Consider the following 24,357-nt stretch of genomic DNA (forward strand, 5'->3'; position numbering starts at 1 on the left):
TCATAAAACCAGCAACAACTTAATGAATCATTTGTTGTAAACACAATTATTAACAAAAATATGTTTTTTTTTTTGTTGTAGCTCTCGACATGTGTGTGAATCAGTTAATAAAAAAATTTTTATTGTAAAAATATAATTAACAATTCATTAAATGTGTTTATTAAAATATAATTGTACTTTAGTTACTTAAAAAAACAAACAAACAAACAAAACAACAGAAAATGTATTTTTAATTAGAGCTGTTTTAATTAATCCACTATAAGTCTGTAGTTTTAAGACAAACTAATTATACTGGGCTAATTGGGTGCGATGTTACTATTTTTAAGAACAATAAAAAGGGATTACACTATTACAAAATAAAATAGTAATTGCAATCAAGTTCATATTTGATCTTATCTATAGATGGTAATTTGATATTGCAGCTACAAAGTTTAGTACAGATAAGAATCATTTTGAATGTTTTAAAATAAAGGTCATTGAATAAAAGGCAATAGAATTTTACTTAAATATTTCGTTCAACAATTTCCCTTTGATTTTCAATTAGGAATATATTCCTAAAATGATCCCACCCTAATAAAAAGACACTTCTTTCTGACAGCTCCAATTATGAAAGAGCTATGTTCCAAAATATAATATTCTACGTTCTTAAAGAACACTTAGAAATTGTTGCAAACAATTTCTGGTCATGAATGAAAAACTCAATAGATTTTTAGTTAAATATTTCGATTAACACTTTCCCATTGGTTATCAATTAGGAATTTATTTCTAAAATAATCCCACCCTTAAAAAGTGACACTTCTTTCTAACAGCTCAGATCATGAAAGAGCTTTGTACCACGATATCTTATTAGTAGAGCAGAGGAATCACATTGAAATTATTGTATGAATTATTCTTCCCTTAAAAACAAATATCGGCGGCGGCTAAATTGTCGACTCAAGCGTTTATTATATTGAAATTGTCTTTATAATAGTCTGTGTCTATATAAGTTTTTTTCTGCAGAAAATGGATATTAATAGTAGTTTTCACTACAATTTTAATATTAGCACAATATTGTGTGGCAACTCTTTTCAATTTGTAATAAGAATTTAAAATAGTGGCAACTCCGTTCAAATTGGTTAAATTATTTTCAGAAATACATGTGCGATTCCAATCTTTATCAGCGGCTACGTTTAAGCCTTCTTAGCTTTTGAGCCGAAATAAGTAGGCGGCGGCGCGACTTGCAAAATATTACCGTCGGCCAGCTGCCGCCGATATGACCCGTTTCGTATTGTGTCTTTGTTCTGGATATGTCCAATATGCCGTGTCGTAAAGTGCTCGTATATCTATAAAAAATCTGTCCTTTCTTCTTTCGCCATCTAATAGAAAATGCGTACAAACTCTACAAAACATATCGAATGTGTCGGAACAGGGAGTAAAAGCAAGACATTTTAACCTTCATACGTTGGAGTAAAGAACCGTGGTATACATATGCAAGACTATCCAATTTAAATATTAATGGTCGAACACGCAAAAGTCTCGGAGTCCTAAATAGATTTATAACATTCTCTCTACTCTCGTTGTATATATAGATTTCTGCATTTCACAAGTTCCCTTATTCTTTCCAATCATCCTCAAGTGGACTATTCTGATGTCTGTCTTTAGAATTTTTTTCCTATTCTATCACTAATTCGTTTAAATCCTTATTAGTGCTCGAATTCCCCACAGGCTCTACAAGGCCTGACAGATCTTCAAATACTTCGAGATGACAGGTAGAAAACTAGTTGCCGGAATTTGGAATTTCATGGAGCGAGATGAAGATGTGTTGTGTTAAATCGCATTGGAAAACATTGTTGCGGCCAAATGTTTCAATGGGATTTGAAGGCCTAAATATATATATTAGTGCACAAATGGTTTAGCACTTCAAAGGTTAACATTCTCAAGGTTCCTTGATAAAAAATCTTTAGCTCTATAATTACTGTTTATTTTGAGTAGCCTATTTGGCTATCAATCTCCCCCGGGCATGTTTCCTCGATGAAAGACTACTTGATGTATTGTAATTCCTGGGTAAACTAGTGCTACCAGTACCTACCTCTAGTCTGCCGAGACTATAAACTGTCAAGTGTGATGTCAATTCACTCCTCGGGCATTCCTTGGCATTATTTCACATGGGTTCGAACCAGAGAACTACGGGTGGCCAGTAGCTTGCGTGACTTGTACTCAATGGTCAGTTGGTTGGTGTTCCTTCGAGATCCATGTAGTGTGTGTGGTTTAAACCCAAATTAGAGTGAAAAGTTGCGTTTAAAAGACTGATGCACGATAATCTGGATAAATTCGGAGCCCACAAGGGAGTGACTTTTTGACTAAGCGTTGGAAATGAGTTGATTTTAAATATATATTTATCAATGTGTGTTTTCTGTGAGTAAGAACAAAGTATTCAATATCTTGGCAGAACCAAACTTTTGTTCGTCACAGATTAAACGTTCGAATATTTAGATTTAGTCAATTGAAATCATACCTAGAGTAATTTACACATGATACAATGTATACAACTCTATAACTATACGAAAACAAAGTGTTGTAGTTTTAACCCGCTGACCTATGTTATGATCTGTGTGTCTGTAACCATAAAGTTGTATGTATGTTTTTATTGTACGGCTAAAGCTAAAAGTCAACCTTAAGCGGGAGCGGCTTTAAAAACATTTTAGTTATAACCACGAATTATATTCGTACTACTATGTGAACAAAAAATTTTACATCATAATTGTCGAGACAAGTGTTCACATACTAAATAGCTGTGCTATTGCACACACAAGAGTATTAAATAATTTAATATTTTATTTAAGTAAATGTTAAAGTCTTTTAATTATATGTTAACTTTTATGTAAAACTCTTTAACTGTTATAAATTATTAATTTAAAAATGTTTTTAATTTTATTTTCAGATCAATGTCAACAAGTTAAATATTTTAAAGAGTTTTTTAAATAAGGAAATTTCTGCAGAGGATTAATAAAAAAGACGGCAGATTTCCAGAGATTTTAAAGGTAAGAAATACAAAAGTTTTATTTAAAATATTTTTTTATTTTTAATTAAAAAATTACTATAAAACCTTAATATTTATTCGAAAAATTATATGACAGAGGATATTTAATGGATCTAAACTTTTATTTAATCTTAGGTAGACGCATTTTATTATATAGTTATTTTAATATATTTATATGTATAATCAACAAAATCGGTTAAAATTGTTGATTTAAAAGACTATTTTGAATACTTGGACCTTTCTTTCAGTATATCAGTTAACTAAACAGATATATTTAACATGTACATCAACTGATAGGTATTTCAAAGACATATCCAAAAGTGTTTAATGTATTCCCGTATTAAATGGATTTTTCACAACAGTTCGATATTTTTTTTTAAATAATTGTTCCACTTTTCCTCTTATTTTTTTTAATAAATTAAATGCGAACATTAAATAAGTACTAATGAATTTATAGTCGAGCGTAGTCGACCATATGGTAGCCTACACCAATCAGTATGTTAATAATGTGGATTATTTTTTAAAAAATATATCATTTGATTTGTTTCTTAACTTGATTCATGAATAGTTTTACTTATTGTTAAAAAAAAGTACATTTTCTACAAGCAGGCTCATAGAGGAGTAGGGGTAAATATGGCCCTACACTTATAAATGTTGGTAGATGAATTTACGTCTATGAAGAATTTAATCGTGTTATTAGTGTTTATAAGTGAATTTAGACTTTCAAGTCATTTTTTGAAGGTGAGTTTGTATGGTTCTATAGAACTAAGTTCTGCAGACATTCGTTAACTTAACAGAACATTTAACTTAATTGTGAGCGCAAAGTCCTATTCGGCGGTTGTATGGTGGCAAGGCGAAAGAATGGACCGATTTCAACCATTTTCAATTGGTCCTTGGACCAAAAGAAGAGTATGTTCCAAATTTTATTAAATTATCTTGAAAATTGCGACCTGTAGCGTGCGCACAAGGTTAACATAGGCACACAGACAGACGGACGGACATAGCTAAATCGACTCAGAAAGTGATTCTGAGCCGATTGGAATATTTTAAGGTGGTTGTAGGAGCAATATGTTTGGGTGTTGCAAACATCAGCACAAACGCTCCCCACTATAGTGGTGTAGGGTATTAAAAAAAGGACGGTTATAGGTAAATCTTGAAAATTGCGACGGACAAGGTTTACATAGACACACGGACAGACGGACGAACGTACGGACATAGTTAAATCGACTCAAAAAATGATTCTGAGCCGATTAGTATACTTTAAAGTGGTTGTAGGATCTATATTTTTGGGTGTTACAAACATCAGCAGAAACGCTTAATATCTTCCCCACTATAATGGTGTAGGGTATAAAAAACGACTTCCTATAAATGCTGCTGCAAAACCAACAATTAGACAATATATATAATTACTCATATTAAGTATAAACAAACCATGGGAAACTAAGTATTCTAATTAATAGAAAAAATTAAACAAAAAAGCAAATAATAAATATTTCAAAAAAATTTAAATACAGAAAACAAAAACAACGGCATACAACAAGGTCACCACAGCAAAACGGTCAAACTGAGCTTAAACGAAAAAATTGAAATAAATAATCGTGACATGTTCAACCGAAAAAAAATAATAAAAAATAAACAAAACAAAAATGTAAAAGTAAAACTAAATTGAAACTATTTTAGAATACTTAATAACAAAAATACGATACTGCAAAATAAACAGCAACAAAAAACATTTAAACATTTACTAAAACTGCCTGTAATTTTTTTAACCGAACTGCATAAAAAAAATGTAATTTTTTTCTATAAACAATCACCACCGACATCCACCACCATACAATACAACACTGCTCTGTAACAAACATTAGAAATTAAATAGTAAAACAATTCATACAAAACAAAAACTAAATTTAACAAGACAACAGCAACAACAACAAATGCATACTAAATAAAAAGTGGAACAAGTGCAATAAAAAAACAACCTGCAATTAACCAAAATAAACAAAAAAAAACAACAAAAATACTAAAGAGTAAATTTTTAATTTGAAACGAAATAGTACCCTTCCTTTCCAAACAACGTACCAGCATAATGAGCATATATGCATAGTTCAAAAAAAATCCAAAGAAGAATGTAAACAAACGACCCTCATTCGTATTAACGGCCGACTCTCTTTAGACATGATAAATGAAATTCTCAATTAGACTTGAATTTAAATTCTTCTCATGCTTGCTTAAGTTTAAACAGTGTTGTCAATTGCGCTTGTATAAGGAAAATAAATGAACAAAGATGTTTTTAAAAGGGTTTATTATTCCATTTTTAAATAGATAATAGATCACAATATCGTCTGGATTCTAGATTAAACTTGATCTAGACTATATAATAATATATAACATATATAATAGACTGTTGTTTAGATTATATTTCAGATTATAGACTATTCAATAGTACAGATTATAGACTGGGCTATAGTTTAGACTATGGACTATAGTCCACTTTAAAAACTAGATTAAAGAAGTCTAGACTATAGAGTAGACCATAGTTTATACTTTGGACTAGACTATTGTTCAAACTATAACCCAGATTAAATACTAAACAGAAGTCTAGTCTAGAGATACAACTATAGAATAGTCTTTATGGTCAAAACTATTGACATGAACATAGATTTGACTATAGTCCTGATTATAGACAAGAAAATAGTCCCAAGCGCACTCTTGACTTAGGCATATATTTACACTACAATAAACGTGCATTCATTTATAACTTTAGATATTTATTTATTCATTTCTATGAACAGAAAAACATAATGAATGCATGTTAAGAAAACTACGTAGGTATACAATTGTGCAAAATCTGCTAAAAAAAAATTATAATAAAAAACCATGTATAACACTAGTTAACAAGTGTGTGCCAAGACAGGTATACAATCAAATATATTATATATCAACTAACAGATAATTATAACTACGTAGTACTTTAAGCAGACAAGTCCAATATTAAGGGCAATACATAAATATCAAACGATAAATATATTCAATATGTGAATTTGTAATTTGCTATTATTGGTTCGGTAAACCACACCTAGATAATTTACCATGGACCGGGAGAATTTTACGAGTCCATACAATAATGAAGACTATAGTGCAGATTATAGAATATAAAATAATGGTCCAAACTTTTAATTCGAATAGGATTTATCAAATAAGAGTATTAGCTGGAATATAGGACTTGCACCAGACTTTGAATTAGACCATAGTCCAACCTATAGACTGAAATATACTCCAAGCATTTGACTAAGCTATTGTCTGAACTACAGTCTATCATACACAATAGAATAGACTTTGACTAGACAATAAACAATACTGTAGTTCAGAGAATAGACTATAGTCTAGACCAGACTATCTTTCATATTTCAGACTAGACTTAAGTCCAGACTTTAGACTAGACAATAGTCAGTCTAAACTCTAAACTAGACTATAGACTATAAACTAGACAATAAACTAGACAATAGACTAGACTATAGAGTAGACTATAGAGTAGACTATAGACTAGACTATAGACTAGACTTTAAACTGGACTATAGACTAGACTAGGCTATAGACTAGACTATAGACTAGACTATAGACTAGACTATAGACTAGACTATAGACTAGACTATAGACTAGACTATAGACTAGACTATAGACTAGACTATAGACTAGACTATAGACTAGACTATAGACTAGACTATAGACTAGACTATAGACTGAACTATAGACTAGACTATAGACTAGACTATAGACTAGACTATAGACTTAACTATAGACTAGACTATAGACTAGACTATAGCCTAGACTATAGACTAGACTATAGACCAGATTATAGACTAGACTATAAACTAGATTATATACTAGACTATAGACTAGACTATAGACTAGACTATAAACTATAGACTAAACTATACACTAGACTATAGACCAAAATTAGAACTCAACTTTAGACTAGACCCAACTTGAGACTCAACTGTAGACCCTAAACTAGACTAGCCTGTAGGCAAGACTATAGACTAAATAATGAAGTAGACTATATACTAGACCAGAGAATAGGCTAAAGACCAGTCCATAGAATAGACTATATACGAGACTAGACTATAGATTTGATTATTGACTAGACTTTAGACTAAACTATAAAGTGGATTATAGAAAAGACTATAGACTAGGCCATATACTATATACTGGACTATAAATTAAACTTAAGGCTAAAGACAAGACTATGGACTATATATTAGACTAGAATTTATTAGAATTAGACTTATAAATAGTATATGCCCTTTCTATAGTCTATACAATATACTAATGTAATATGTAATATATAGAATACTCTATCCTAGTACATTGACTAATGATGCATACAAATATTGGTTAGTTTACTAACTAAAGAAGTCAGCTTAAAATGCTTTTAAAATCCCTGATTCAAACTATAGAATTTTTAATTTTTCCTTAAGGGCCTCAGAATGGTCCTCCCTCTTCAAGTACACATGCAAACTAACGACGTATGTATGGTAATTATAGAATAAGTTTTTTTTTTTTTGCTTTTTTAAATTTCATCAAAAGCTAACAACAAAGAAATTCCCACCCAATGTCACTTTCTACTAAATGAAGGGTCTCGTTGTTATATTTTCTATGCAGTATTTTTTTTTTTTGCTTTTTATGGTAAAAGGCACGCGAACAACTTGAAATACCACCTCTACAAATTAAATATTATCATATTCATAGATACTTATACGTATCTGTTTATATAAATAGAAGTGAAATAAAAAGAAAATTTAATTTTCCTTTCTTTGTATTGTTGCTCTTGAAGTCTAAAGCAAAAAAATTATACTACAAAAGTTTGTAAACAAATTTTAAACTTTTAATGAGATTCTTTATATGCAAAAACAAAGGGAAAATTCAAAGAATAACTATAAACGTTTACATATTGAAATGTGTTAAAAAGCGTGTTATCTAATAGTTTAATAATTAAATAAAGATAATTTAATTATTACTCGGATTATGTGTAAGTTTTAGTACAGCTAATATAATAGAAATTAAGGTATTTATTGAAATTTTAAATATTCATTAAATTATATCACATATTGGCTTATATTAACCAGATTTTTACTACTTGCATTCACAAGTTGAAATACATATTTCAATGCAATAAGAAATTTGGTTTGATTTAACAAAAGTTTATAAGATCAAACAAATATTTGCTAAATTAATGCATTTCTTAATAAACTTCTATAAAAATATCGATATAAATCCCTACATTATTTAAAGTAATGTGAATAAACTTGTCAGGAGACTAATCAAAAATAGTTATTTCAGCCAAATCCAACAAACATCTTGGCTATAAGACTTGTACGTGTATTACCTATAAAATGAAATTCCCATAATTTCAATTGAACTTATGTTAACAATAATGGTGATTATTATTTGTTGCGATTAACAACAAAACAAATATGTACCCGTAATAGAAATTTTTTTTTTTTTTTTGGCAAATAATTTTTTATTTTCTTATTTCATCGAACTCGTCTACATTGTAATGTAACTACTTACTTATATAAATACTATAAAACCTTTTTGTCTATTAATTTTATTTACATTTTCCCTTTCTATAACTTTAAAAGATGTCTTTTGATGATTTTGTAATTGATTTGATTTTGTTTGTACTCCTCCTCAAAATAATAAAGAAAGAAAATGAAAATCTTTTGTTTGCAACATGCGATTTTTATACACAATTGTTGTTGAAAATTGTTGACAATTTTTTATTATATTTTATTGTTGTTTGTTTGCAATATTTTTTTTTCTTACCAATTTAATTTGACATGTTTTTACTTTCTTTTTCTTCTTCGGTTTTTTTTAAGATTTCAACTAATACCCCTTTGTTACAATTACAGTGTATGTAAGATTTATTGAAATCGGTTACAGTTTATTAATGTAGAAAGTGAAATTTCTATTTAACAAGTGTTATTCAATCAATATGAAAATATAAATATTATTACAGCAAATAAATTTATAATAATTGAAATTAATCACAGCTGTGAGATATGTATTTGAATTGTTTTGGCGCTTACAAAAGACTAATAAACAATTTCTAAACTGTTGTGATCCAGAATTTGGACCGAAGTATAGTTCAGACTAAAGATTATAATACAGTTCATACTATAGACTAGATTATAGTCCAGACTATTGTCTAGTCTATAGACTATACTAGTCCTGAATATAGTCCAGACATAGACTATAGTAAAGTCCCGACTATTGACTAGACTATAGACTAAACAATAGACTAGGCTATGGACGAGACTAGAGAATAGACTAGACAGTATACTAGACTACAAACTAGACTATAGACTAGACTATAGACTAGACTATAGACTAGACTATAGACTAGACTATAGACTAGACTATAGACTAGACTATAGACTAGACTACAGACTAGACCATAGACTAGACTATAGATTAGACTATAGACTACACTATAGACTAGACCATAGACTAGACTATAGACTAGACTATAGACTAGGCTATAGACTAGACTATAGACTAGACTATAGACTAGGCTATAGACTAGACTATAGACTAGACTATAGACTAGACTATAGACTAGACTATAGACTAGACTATAGACTAGACTATAGAGTAGACTATAGACTAGACTATAGACTAGACTATAGACTAGACTATAGACTAGACTATAGACTAGACTATAGACTAGACTATAGACTAGACTATAGACTAGACTATAGACTAGACTATAGACTAGACTATAGACTAGACTAAAGACTAGACAATAGACTAGACTATAGATAGACTAGACTGTAAACTAGACTGTAGACTAGACTATACACTAGACCCTAGACTAGACTATACACTAGACCCTAGTCTAGACTTATACTAGACTATAGACAGGACTAGACTGTAAACTAGACTGTAGACTAGACTATACTATAAACTAAACTAAAGTCCAGACTAAAAACTAACCTAAAGTACAGACTATAAACTAGACTATCGAACATACTATAAACAAGTCTAAATTTCTGACTTGAGATTAGACTATAGACCAGACTAGAGACAAGACTATATTTCAGACTATAAACTAGTCAAAGATTCATACTACAGTCCAAACTATAAACTATACTACAGATCAGACTATAGACTAGAATGTAGTCTAGTATATAAACGATTATAGAATATACTATACCAGACTGTCAGCTTGTCCTAAGTTCAGACTATAGTCTATATTTTAGTCCATTATATTATATAGTCCAGACTATAGTCCTGAATATATTTGAGACTATAGTCCAGAATGAACTTCAGACTATAGACTAGATTGTAGTTCAGAATATTGTCCAGAACATAGTCTAGTCGAAACTATAGGCTAGACTTTAAACTAGACTTAAGTCCAAAAAATAGACATTGTCTAGACTACAAACTAAAAGACTATAAAGTCCAGACTATATACTAGACTATAGTCCAGATATAAGACTACATTCCAGAGTATAAACTATATACTGGCTTTAATTCACACTACTGATTAGACTACACTATAGTTTAGGATATAGTTAAGACTATAGACTAGATTATAGTCCAGATTAAAGTCTAAAATATTTTCAAGACTATTAGCTAGTATAAAGTCCTGACTATAGACTAGACTCTAGTTGTAACAGTAGAATATAGTCCAGACTATAAACTAGTCTAAAATCCAAACTAAAGACCAGAACATAGTCTAGATTTTTGAAAAGACTATTGACAAGACTATAAACTAGTATGTATATGTATATTTACTACACTATAGTATAGTCCAGATTGTTGAGTAGATTATAGCTTAGACTATATTCCAGTTAATTGCCTGGATTATAGCCTAGTCTTTAGTCTAGACTAATTCATCCTAACATTTTCCTTAATTTTATCAAAAATAAGTATCAGAATTTTATATCGACATCTAATGGCATAATATGATTTTAAATTTATTACGTAATTGTGCTCTAGATTCATTTCATTGCAAATTAACCTCAATTAATAATAAATTCCATTTGATATGGTCTAAAAACAATTTCCTCTTTCCTCATTATCCTATTTTTTTACCATAAAAAAGTAGCCATTAATTTGAGAAACGTTAACTATGCACATTGTAATTCACTTACAATTTAAAATAATAAAGTTATAAGATATTATCAACTTAATAACTATAGACATAAACAAATATCCCGGGTATAGATATACTGTGTGAGCAAACAATTAACCCAAAAATAGAAAAATAAAGCTACAATATACAAAAGTTTATAAAATAATGTATAGAAATAATATAGACATCAATTTGTAGATAATAAACATTAAAAAATAATTATTTTTTAAGTTACTTACATGAAACTGATAGTGTGTTGTACGAAGATTATTACGTTTCGAGATGATCATTTACCTACAAAAAAAATGCAAGTAAGAAATTATTTTAGAAATGTCTAATCATAAGATTACTTGTGTATGACATGTTAAATTTTGAAAAATGGCGTGGGAATTTATTTGACATATTGTTGTTATTAAGATATAAGATTTATACGATGGTTTAGAAGAAAGATTCATGATCCTTATATACAACTTTATGTTCAATTAACCGATATGATCACTAAGGCCGTTTAAATGAGAAAACGAACATTTGAAGCAACTGAACTGAAGCAACTAAGTCCACAAACAAGATCAAAATTTTTCAAAAGTTATCTTTTATTGTAATCGTTTATTAAATCTGAAATATCTTTTCATATAGAACCGGCCGACTTACTGTAGCGCTCAAAGGTTTGTGACTGCAATAAAAAGTTAATATTTGGTCAGAATGTTGTTTTCTGCTTGCCATACATATCCAATAGAATGAAACAATAGACTTGAAATTGTATAATGAGAATTTTTTTCGTTAAACAATAAAATAAAACTTTGTTGTTAAACAATGAAAAAAGTGTGGGTGTCACGTCATCATCATTAAATTGACAGACAATTTTAAATTAATTTTTTTATCTTTACTGAGTGTCTGTTAAAGGAAAGACGATTTAAAAAGGTTTTATTTTCAAAAAAAAATATATATATTAACAATTTTTTGCAATTTAAAGCCGCTAACCTTTTAAAGGCAATTGAAACTAATAAAAAAACAGAAGATCACATTAATGTTGAAATAATCTTATGAAATGTCTTTATTTTACTATATTAAGATATGATGCGTAAACCATGTAAAACATCGTTAATTTTATTTGTACAGAATTGTGGTTAATATTTAAAGTTTTCAATAATAGCAGTGATTTCAAAATATAATGAAATTTCTAATACGAAACTTATTTATGGAGAAATGTTAAAAATAAATTTTATTCAATTTAAATATGTATTTAGTTAATTATTTATCAATGAAGTCTTTAGCATTTTGTTCAGTTCCCACGCAAATTAGTTCTAGTTTTAGTTAAAAGATTTTTAATAAATTTTTTTATTATACTAAAAGTTGTTGAAAAGAAGATAAATATTAAAACAAAACTGGTTTGTTTTTTTAAATTAGAGATATAGGTGATACATTTATTAAAAGGTCGCAATTCTCATATATGTACGTGCATCACGACCAATGTTTTGAAAGAATTCTAATAAAGAATATTTCGAAAAATTATATTTTTTAATTATCTATATAAAAATAATAATTTAAAAAATAATTTCTATGACAACTGAATTTATTATATTTTTCTAAAAATATAGAAATTTTATTAATTTTTTTTTAAACAATTCTATAAAATAAAACAGATTTTTTCAAAAATATTCTATAAAGAGATTTTTTCGAAAAATTAAAAATTTTTTAAAAATTTTCTATACAAAAGAAAATATTTTGAAATTTTTCTATAAAAAACAAAATTCTTCAAAAATGTTCAATAATAAGAATTTTTTATAAAAATAAAGATAGAAAAAAATATATTTTCATTAGAAAAGACAATTTACCAAAGATTTTCTATAAAAAGATGATTTTTCATAAAAACTTTTTATAAAAAAGAGAATTTTTCTTAAAATAAAATAAAAAAGAGACAGTTTTCTATAAAAATGAGAATTAACCATAAACTTTCTATAAAAAAGAGAATTTTCTCAAATATTTTCCATAAAAAAAGAGAATTTTCTCGAAATTTTCTATAAAAAAAGAGAATTTTCCAAAAACTTTCTATAGAAAAGAGATTTACAGAAATTTTTCTATAAAAAACAAACATTTTTCGAAAATTGTTTATATAAAAGGAACTTTTCCGAAAATTTTCGACAAAAATGAGAATTTTTCTAAAAATTTCAAAAAAAAAAAGAGAATTTTGCTAACTTTCTATAAAAGAGAGAATCTAATTATTTTCTATAAAAAACGTTTGTTGTCAAAAACTGTCTATAAAAAGACTTTGTCTTTAATAAATTTTATTTATATAAGAAAATTGTCCAATGTTTTATAAAAAGTGAGTTTGTCTAAAATATTCTATAAAAAGTAATTTTGTCGGTACTTTTGAAATGAATTCTTCAAAAATTTTCTCTTAAAGAATTTGACAAAAATCTTCTATAGAAAAGAATTTTGTCAAAAATGTCTAAAATTTCTATGATAAAGTGATTTTGTTTAAAATTTTGTATAAAATGAGATTTAAATTCTTTGCAAATTTTCTATAAAAAATAATTTGTATCTAAAATTATCTTTAATAAATTGATTTTGTATAAAATGAGATTTTGTTTAAAATTGCCTCTTTTCTATAAGTAGTGTTCTATTAGGGAAATTAAATACTATTTTAAAATGTTACAAACAATTTTCTATAAAGAAATGTAATTATTTATTAAAAATATTTTCTCACTTACCTTTAAAATTTTAGACGTTTTTTGCGACACATTTACAATTTATTTTCAATTTTCTTTAACATAATTTATTTTATTTTAATTTACAGCATCTAACAGCCAAAATTTGTTAAACTCTTTATTTTATAACCATAACAAACATAAAATATATTTTTATTATTTATTCAAACTTTTTAATTTCAATATATTAATTATATTTTATTAACAATTAAAAACCATGGATTTTTCATTTTTTTAATAACTTTTTATCTAATTTTTCATATTTGTTTACTTAATTGTAATAAAAAACACAATACCGGCATTTTTTCACTGACACTCTCATTTAATTCACTCACTCATAAACAACAACAAACGCATTGCATTTATCTCGCGTTTTTCTTATTCTTCCTCTTCCTTCATTATAACAACAAAACAATAATAAATAAACAACTTGCTAGCGGAGCCTAGGGCTCCATTTAATTTGCATAATTTTTGCAAATAATCACACGCATTTTTTAACATTTTAACGCTAATATTACAACAAACTTTCATTGAATTCATTAAATATAACAATAAGTTAACAAATTTATTTAAAAATATTAACAAAAACACACATAATTATTTAATAATTAATAAAAGAAAATTTAGCAATAAATTTGCAACCGGCCACAATGAAAACGCGTAAGAAAACTAAACAGAATTGCCAGATGTAAAAGACAAAGAGAAAGAATTTAGCAAAGACACAAAAAGGTAAACAGACTAAATTCTAATTGCCAGATGTAAATATTTAAACAATGTTTTTGGCAAAGCTAAGTACAAACCGTTACTAAAAAGATCAGTAATGCCTTGTTATTTAAATAATATACAACTTGATGAAAAAAAATTTACATATCAATTAAGATTAAGTCATTTTAAATTTAAATAGAGTTTGTTTATTTAAATGTTGTTGTTGTATTGAAATTATGTTTAATTTATTACATTTTTTGGGCAGGTCTGTCTGTTAAAAAGCAAAACTGGTCTAAATGTGTCATTTTATATTTTTTATATTATTACGATATTTTTTATTTTTGTATGTTGTTTTTTTATGCATACATACATATATTGCCAAATTTATTTTTGATTGTTAACAGCTGTTTTTATTTTATTGTTTGCTTTACCGTATAATCAAATTTATGTAATTTGAATATAAATTGTAGTTTGTAGACAAAGTATGTTTATAACAATGACTTGCTGTTGCTGTTTATTTATTTAACACAAAAATGTGCATGTCAAGTTTTTTTATACATATTTGACAACAATTATGTTTAAATTAAACAAAACAAAAAGTATTTCAGCACCTAATGGTATTTGAAAAATTGGAGAGGAAAATTTAATTTGAAATTTAGGAATTAAGGAAGTTATTATAATCTACACCACTATAGTCGGGCACACCCCCTTAACGTATACGAAATCACTTTCTGAGTCGATATAACTAAGTCCGTCAGTTCGTCTATGTGCCCATGTAAACCTTGTACGCACGCTAGAGGTCGGCAGTTTGGGTCTTCTTTTGACTCAATGACGAAGCTTAATGAAAATTAGTCCATTATTTCGTCTAACCTCCATACAACAGCCCAAAATTTCTTCTTTTATAGAAAATTTTCGATAAAATTTTATTTTTATAGAAAAATTTTAAGAAAATTATATTTTTATAGAAAATTTTCCTTTTTTACAAAGTTTTTGAAAAATTTCTCTTTTTTAGAAAACTTTTGACAAAATTCTCTTTTTTTTAGAAAATTTTCGACAAAATTCTCTTTTTATAATTAAAATTATATTTTTATAGAAAACATTCGATAAAATTCTATTTTTTATAGAACACTTTCGACAAAATCCTCTTTTTATAGAAAAATTTCTGAAAAATGTTTGAAAAAAGTTTTCGTTTTATGGAAAATTTTAAAAAAAATAATTTTTCTTATAGAAAATTCTCTTCTTTATACAAAATTTTCCAGAAATTCTCTTTTTTATAGAAAACTTTCGACAAAAATTCTCTTTTTATAAAAAACTTTCGACAGAATTCTCTTTTTATGAAAAATGTCGAAAAAAAGTTTTCCATTTATAGAAAATGTTTGAAAATAATTATTTTACTTATAGAAAATTTTCGAGAAAATTATTTTTTTTCAGAAACAATTTTCGAGAACATTTTAAAGAAAATTCTCTTTTTTATGGAACATTTAAAAAAATATATTTTTGTTCAATGTTCTCTTTTTTATAGAAAATTATTATTAATTTTAATTTTGAAATTAAATTTAATTTTGAAATTATTTGAAATATTCTCATTTTAAATAAAAATTAAAAAAATATATAATTTTTTAAAGAAAATATAAAAAAATTTATGGAAAATATTCCGAAAAATTATTATTGTTTATAAAAAAATTTAAATTTGTTTGCATAGAAAATTTCAAAAAATTCTGTTTTTTTTTAATTTTAGGTAAAATTCTATTATATAGAACAAGTTTAAAAATTCTCTTTTCAAACAAAATTCTCTCAACTTTGTCTTTAGTTATCAATTGTAATAAATATTCTATACAAAAGCAACAATGTAAACAATGATAATTATTACATGACCTTTACATAATAATGTTAATAATAACACCTCTATGTTTTATTTTTTTTTAATTAACAAATTCCGTTACACACTATGCACAAATTTGTAAACTTTTTCTCTAATAAAATATTTACATAACAATTTCTGTACCATAAAAATAAATATTTAAAAAATACGCATCATGGTCTCCTACACATAAACACAAATACTATATGAATGAAAAAATGTGTAAACTTGTACTAAAATGCAAATGACTCCTCGACTACTCTATTGTTCATCATTGGAATTAATTTGCATTTTTTTGCGACATATTTCAAATTGATTTACACCTCAGTACCTTTAGACAAATATGTGAATGAATGAATGACTTATAATGCATACGATTAAACTGCGCATCATACTTATGTATATAAATATAGTATTAGGGGGATTCACTTCACTTCTTCATGTTAAGGAAATTATGAGTTTAAAAAAAATCCCAGTTTTAAGCACAAAATTTCCAATTTCGCCTTAAAAATTTAATTAAACATTCATCACGTACTACAAATGCTGATTATTAGAATGACATGACTCAATTTTAAACTAAAAAAATTTGGTATTTATCATATGAATACCCCTCTACTATATTAAATAAAACAATCAAAACTGGTAAACTACATATAGACGTTTAAATGCAATAGATTGCAATACAACTTGTTGCAATAATACCAATAATATGTTTCTTTCAACTCTCAGTGTATTGACACCTTTTAAAGTTTATTTATTTTCATAAACAAAAGCAAATTGTTTATGACTTGTTTGGTTCAAAAGAAACAAGTGTCATTGTATTTAAATACCACCAATTTACCCGGTTTTTTTCTGTTATAGGCCTTAATTTTGTAACACTTGAATATGAATATGAAATTTGACATACTTCAAGTGAATTTAGTATTTGTATGCAATAATACAACTGCTGATGATGATGACATTTGGCCAGAGTTGCTGATGTAATTATTACAACTTGTTGTTTTTGTTTAGTTCAATTAGCCATATATTTAATTAAATGTTTACTGATAAATGAATCATTTACAATTTGGATTTTTTTCTCATTTAATTTTTTTTTACAGTTTAATACAACATTGAAGTCATCATCTATCAGGCTGAATCATGACATTCTATTGGTGGTCACATTGGTTTTGGATAACAGTAATGAGTAGTAAGTAATCGTTGAATTCCTTTTAAGAGTTATGAAAAGTGAAGATTTTTTGAAATTTTTTTTAAAAATAAAAATTTTTTCAAAAATTTTTTTATAATTTTCTACAAGGTTTTAAATAAAAAATGAAAATTTTCGAAAATCTTTTAAAAAAAATGTAATTTTCCGAAAATGTTTTAAAAAGGAGAGAAATTTTCTATAAAAGATTTTTTAAAATATATCTGTAGTAAAAAGAGACAATTTTTTATAGTTTTATAAAAAAAGAAAATTTTGTTAAAAATTTTCTCTAAATTTTCCTAAAATTTTGTAAAAAATAAAGAAAAATTTTCATTAATTTTATATAAAAAGAGAATTCGGCGATAATTTTCTAGAAAAAATAATCGAAATAATCGAAAAATTTTCAAAATATGTTCTACAAAAAAAGAGCGAACCTAGAAATTTTCTCAAAATTTCAGAAAATTTTTTATTAAAATAAAAAGAGAATATTTGCACAAAAAGAAATTTATAAAAGAGGGACAGTTTTAAATTTTTTAAAAAGAGAAATTTTTCGAAAATTTTTATAAAAAAGAATTTTCCTAAATTTTGAAAAAAAAAAGAAAAAAAATTCGCATTTTTTTTTACAAAAAAGAAACATTTTTCGAAATATTTCTATTAAAAAGCGACATTTTCTGTAAAAGCTTTTTAAAAAAGATTAATTTTCCTGCAATTTTCTAAAAAAGAGAAACTTTTGAAAACTTTTTTATTAAAAAACAGAACATTTCGACATTTTCCATAAAAAATAAATTTTCTAAAAAAAGGTTTATTTTTTATATAAAAGATTTTTTCGACAATTTCCTAAAAAAAGAGAGATGTTCTGAAATTTTCTAAAAAAAAAGATAATTTAAAAAAAAAAATTAAATATTTCTATAAAAAGATACAAATTTTCGGACAATTTTCCGATAACTTTTTTATAAAAAAAGAATTTTTTTAATTTTTAATAAAAAAAAACGATATTTTCAGTGAAAAGCTTAATTTTTTTATAAAAAATACATTTTTCTACAAAAAATATATAAAAACTTTTTTACAAAAAAGGGAATTTTTTCGAAATTATAAAGATATTTTTTTTTATAAAAAAAGATAAATTTTCTGAAATTTTTATATAAATGAGAGAAATTTTTTATAAAAGCAGATATCGTCTATAAAAAAAGAGAAATTTTCAGAAAATTTTCTATGAGAAAGAGACATTTTCCTACAATTTTCTATGAAAAAGAATATTTTATTAAAGAGAGAAAAATTTCTATAAAAAAAGAGAAATTTTCTAATTTTTTTATAAAAAAAGAGAATTTAAAAAAAAAAATTTTTTAAATTTTTGTATAAAAGAGAGAAATTTTCTATAATTTTACAAAAAAAAAATCCAGAAAAAAGAAAACATTTTCCTTAAAAAGAGAAATTTTCCAAAACTTTTCTATCGAAAGAAAAACGAGAAATTTTCAGACAATTTTCTATGAAAAAGAGATATTTTTCTAAAATTATTATAAAAGAGAAACAAAAAAACAGAATTTTTTCTTTAAAAAATCGACAACTTTCACACAAAAAAAAAGAAATCTAACAAAAAAATGTGTTTTGAAAATTTCCTATAAAAAAGAAATTATTCAGACAAAATTTTTTTTAAGAAAATTTTAAAATTTTGTATAAAAATAATGAAATTTTCTTGAAATGTAATAAGAATGGAAAATGGTCGATAATTTTCATTTCAATAAGAAAATTTGTAAAAAAAAAATATTATAAAATTTTCTGTAAAAAACAGATTTTTTTTAAGAAACATTTTCAACATTTTTAAAACTTTTATATTTTTTTATTAGATCTCATCTTTCCCCTTATTGTGGTGGTACACACATATCCAAGTCCGGAATCAATACTCGAGTACAATCATCAACAAACCGATAATAATAAATTAGTGACCAAACTCTATCAGACCTCTACAGTGACATGGACAACAGATACGCCAAATTATGGGAAAAGTACAATAGAGGAAAAATTAAAACTACAACAAGTAGAAGAACAAAAAACAACAGAACCAACCGTTAACAGTGAAAATCCTCTAAAACAAGAGAATGACGCTGCAGCGTCTAACAATAACGAAGAAGAAGAAGGAGAATATTATGATTATTTTGCCACAGAAGATAATCTAGAACAAATGGAAATGGAGCTAGAACATAAAGAAAAGGATTTAAATTCTGAAAACAAAGAGGAACATGCAGCAGATGTTAAGAGATCAGCTGAGGAGGATAAAGAACAAAGTATAACAGCAGCAACAACATTAGATTCTAAAGACGAAAAGAAATTATTGGAAAACTCTACACCCGAAACTGTGTTAGAGACAAATAATTATACCAATTTTACCGATAGCCAACATATAACCAGTACAAATACAACTGCCAACGAGCAGTCAAATGCAGCATTAACAAATACAACCACCAATTATAATACTAGTGATAGTAACGCAACAAATACAACAACACCAATATCATTGACAGCAACATCTTTGTCGTTTAGCAACAACAATGTAACAACAACCACAACTCAATTACCACAGGCCCCAGCCACGCCGAAAATTGTTAAAGCCCAAATAGGTAATTTAGATTGGTTTAATACGGTAGCAGCCCAATTACCACCGGCCCATGTAACCACCGATGTTACACAAGATTTTAACGACGAACCACATAAAATACCTTTCACTTTGGAAAATGTCAATAAACCCGAAGATTTACGTCGTGAAGAAAACGAACATCGTTCACGTAAATCAAAAGGTTTATCGGCGGAATATAAAGTTAATCGTTATATAAATTATTCATCTGATTCTAAGAATCTACTAACCAGATCAGCGTCTACTTCAGTCAATGAGTATGAAAGTGAGGAGAGATCAGAAGCGTTATCTGTACAGGTGAGTACTGCTTGAATCTTTAAGAGTTAAATAAAATGAAATATTTTTTACATTTCTAGCGCGCATATTTTATGGATGTAGGTGCAATATCGGCAATTTGTTTTACAGTCTTCGGTATTTGTTGTACGGTGGGTACCGTGGGCATTGTACTATATCGTCGTCGTTTCTTAAACAAGCCGCAGGCATTAAGTGAGCCGGACTCCAGTGTTTATATTGACGATAGTACGATGCGTGTTAGTGTAAGTACTGTAAGGACAAAATCGTTGAAAAACACTTTAAATGAAAATTTTTACTTAACTTGAAAACTAATTTGTTTCTCTTATTAACAGGATAATTCCGATGAAATGTATAGCCTGGATAATGATTCATTTTTGAATTCATTAGAGGCCATGACAATACAAAACTATTGGACCGATACTGTTAAACATACAAAGCTTTAAAAATATATATATAAAAGGACACAAAATTCCTTTAAAGAGAATTAATTTTTATTTTATGTTATCTTTAATTTAAGTTAAATTATTAATTTTAAGTTAATTAATAAATAAAACACAAAATACATAATCATTTAATTAGCATTAAAATTGATTTAATTTATTTTTTACAAAAAAAAATTCTAAGAAAACTTTTATTTAACTAAATCATTCCTTCCAATTGAAAGGCATTAATAAAACAAAAACTTTAACATTTAACTTATAGAAAGAAATAAATTAGCAAATAGATTTTTAATAAAAAACACAAAACAAACATACTCGTAATTATATAAATACATACATACATCTGTATGTATATGTAGTTCAATAACAACAACATAATAAAATATTTATTAACAATAATTAAGAAAACATTGAAAGAAAACAAGTAAAACTCTATTTAAACAAAATCTCAAAACTGTGTTACAATACATTTTTTTCTATTAAAAAATAAACATTTTTTTAAAAATCAAAATGCACTGATTACAATAAAAAAAACATTAAAAATAAGGTTAACTAAAACTCTCCGTTCAATATGAAAACAAAAATAAGATGGATTATAAAAAAATAAAACATAAACAAAAAATTTTTATAAAAATTGCTTTCAATTCAATATTTTTGAAAATTTTCTTTAAAAAAAGAGAAATTTTCTATAAAAAAAAGAAATATTCGAAAAATTTCTATAAAAAAACAAAACTTTTCAAAAATTTTGTTTTAATCAAATTTCAAAAGCACAATTTTTTCTAGAAAAATTTTCTATAAGAGAAGAGATGTTCGATAATTTTGTATTAAAAAAGGAACTTTTTTTAAAGTTTCTGTAAAGAAAAGATTTTCTATAATAAATATAATTTTTTGAAAATTTTCTATAAAAAAGATAATTTTTTGAAAATTTTCTATAAAAAAAGAGAATTTGTCGAATATTTTCTATAAAAAAGAGAATTTTTCGAAAATTTTCTATAAAAATAAGTTTTTAAACATTTTCAATAAATAAAGCATTTAAACAAATTTAATAGAAAGAGAATTTTTCAAAAATTTTCTATAAAGAAAATAACTTTTCGAACAGTTTTTATTAAAAAGACAATTTTCCGAAAATTTTCTACAATTTTTTTTTTAAATTTTCGAACATTTTCCCTAAAGAAGAATTCATTAAAAAAGTTCTTTATAAAAGGAAATTTTTCAAAAAAAATCTATAAAAAAAATAAAATTTCTATTAAAAGAGAATTTTCAGAAAGTTTTCTATAAAAAGTGAATTTTTTGAAAAGAAAAATGGGAATTTTTCGAAAATTTTTTCTATAAAAAACTGAATTTCTCGAAAAATTTTTATAAAAAAGAAAATTTTTGAAAATTTCCTATAAAATGAGAAAAATATTCTCTTTTTATAAAAATATTTAATTTTTATAAAAAGAGAATATTTCGAAAATTTTGTGCAAAAAGAGAATTTTGGGAAAGTTTTCTATAAAAAGAGAATTTTGGAAAATTTTCTATAAAAAGAGAATTTTTCAAAAATTTTCTAAAAAAAGAAAAATTTAAACATCTTTTAAAACTGAATTTCTCGAAAACTTTCTATAAAAAAGAGAATTTTTGGAAAGTTTTCTAATAATTGAGAATTTTTCGAAAATTTTCTATATAAAGAGAATTGTTCTATAAAAAAGTGAATTTTTCAGAAATTTTCTATAGTTTTTTTTTTACATTTTTAAACATTTTCTATAAAAATGTGAAATTTTCTATAAAAAAGCGAATTTTCGAAAATTTTCTATAAAAAACAGAATTTTTATAAATTTTTTAAAAATATTCTAGCATTATCTTTAAAAAAGAGAATTTTTCAAAAGCTTTCAATAAAAAAGAGAATATTTCAAAAATATTCTATAAAAAAGAGAATTTTTCAAACGTTTTCTATAAAAAAGAGAATTTTTGGAAATTTTCTATAAAAAAGAGATTTTTTTTTAGAAAATTACTTATAAAAAAAGAAAATCTTCTATAATTTTTTAGAAATTGTTTTTTTTTTCATAAAAAGAGAATTTTTATTAACAAAGAAAATTTTTGAAATTTTTCCGTAAAAGAGATTTTTTCAAAAATTTCAACTTCAAATTGTATCTTCTTTTGAATTATTTAAAAAATAAAAAAACTTGTATTTTTTTACTAAATCTATAACAAGTTTAAATTAAAATTAACTAAAGGTTATCAACAAAATGTTCAAATGAAAACTTAGCAAAAAGTTTAACTTATACCATAAAGGTTTTCAATTTTATATAAACAAAATGTTTACATAAAAATTATATTATCATAGCCCTTAAGTAATTTAAATTTAAATTTGTTATATAGTTTTGTTCAAAAACCTTAAATTTTGTTTCTTTTTTATATTTTTTATTCATTTGTTTTCATTTCTTTTAATTCTATAACATCAGTTTTATTATTGTAATTGTTATATTTATATTCAAAAATTTTTATTAAAAAAATGTTAAAATCTAAGAGATTTTATTAGTTACTTAATTTGTTAATTTATTTAACATTACCATTTATATATTTAAAAGAAAAAACATTAATAATGTATTAAAAAAAGAAAACTAATTAATTAACAAAACAACAAACATTAAATTGTATTATCAAACAAAAACAAATTTTCATACTTCAAATTTATAATAATGATGATAAGAAATTAATTTAAAAAAAGAATAACATTTTAATAATGTACAATTAATTAAAACATTAGTAATGTATTAATAAGCATCACAAAGTAAAACAAACAACAAAATACAACAAAATTTTTTCTCAAAAAAAAAAAAAAAACAATAAAAGAAAATCCCTAATAACATAAAAAATATTCGTTTTATTTGAAGAAAAATAAAAGTTTGTATAGAAAAATCTGAAGATCTAAAAAAAACTGTCATCACCTGAATCATTAATGTCAATCGAGCGCAGAATTCTTTATAAATTCTTTATAAAGCGTTTTTTATTAGATTGATAGGAGGATGTACTTATACTACATCCGAACCAATATCGGAACTGTTTTTCAATGTTCAGAAACTCAATTTCATGGACGTAATTCCTAAGATTTTTTCAATCAGTGTTAGGAAGGGGTTGCATGTCATAATGTCCATAGATCTTATGACACACTAAAAAGAGACATAATGTCCATGGACATTATGTCACATTTTAAAATGTCATAATGTCCATGGACATTGTGATACTTTTAAAACATAAATGTATTGGAAAATTTGTTTAAAATTTAAGAAAGGGACACTTATCCCGAAAAGTATTGCTTCTAAATTTATTGTGTTAAATTTTGGATCTGGGGTATTTCGAACAACGGCTTCGCTAAATTAAGCCTTTTTTGATAAATGT

General features: G+C 25.5%; 1 protein-coding gene across 2 annotated transcripts in view; it reads left to right on the forward strand.

The window, feature by feature from the left end:
- LOC111677813 (myb-like protein P) overlaps nt 1-21,003 on the forward strand; it is a 58,245-nt gene extending 37,242 nt beyond the window's left edge. The window contains exons 3-7 of one of the 2 annotated variants that reach the window (XM_046945371.1): nt 2,921-3,020; nt 17,534-17,622; nt 19,461-20,542; nt 20,602-20,790; nt 20,872-21,003. In XM_046945371.1, the coding sequence (XP_046801327.1) occupies nt 17,574-17,622; nt 19,461-20,542; nt 20,602-20,790; nt 20,872-20,982 (1,431 nt within the window). In that variant the 5' untranslated portion in view covers nt 2,921-3,020; nt 17,534-17,573 and the 3' untranslated portion in view covers nt 20,983-21,003. The remainder of the gene's footprint in view (nt 1-2,920; nt 3,021-17,533; nt 17,623-19,460; nt 20,543-20,601; nt 20,791-20,871) is intronic. The other variant, XM_046945372.1, reaches the window with a different exon arrangement.
- The last annotated feature ends 3,354 nt before the right edge of the window (nt 21,004-24,357 follow it).

Source organism: Lucilia cuprina, chromosome 3, assembly GCF_022045245.1.
Source record: "Lucilia cuprina isolate Lc7/37 chromosome 3, ASM2204524v1, whole genome shotgun sequence".
Lineage (NCBI taxonomy): Eukaryota > Metazoa > Arthropoda > Insecta > Diptera > Calliphoridae > Lucilia > Lucilia cuprina.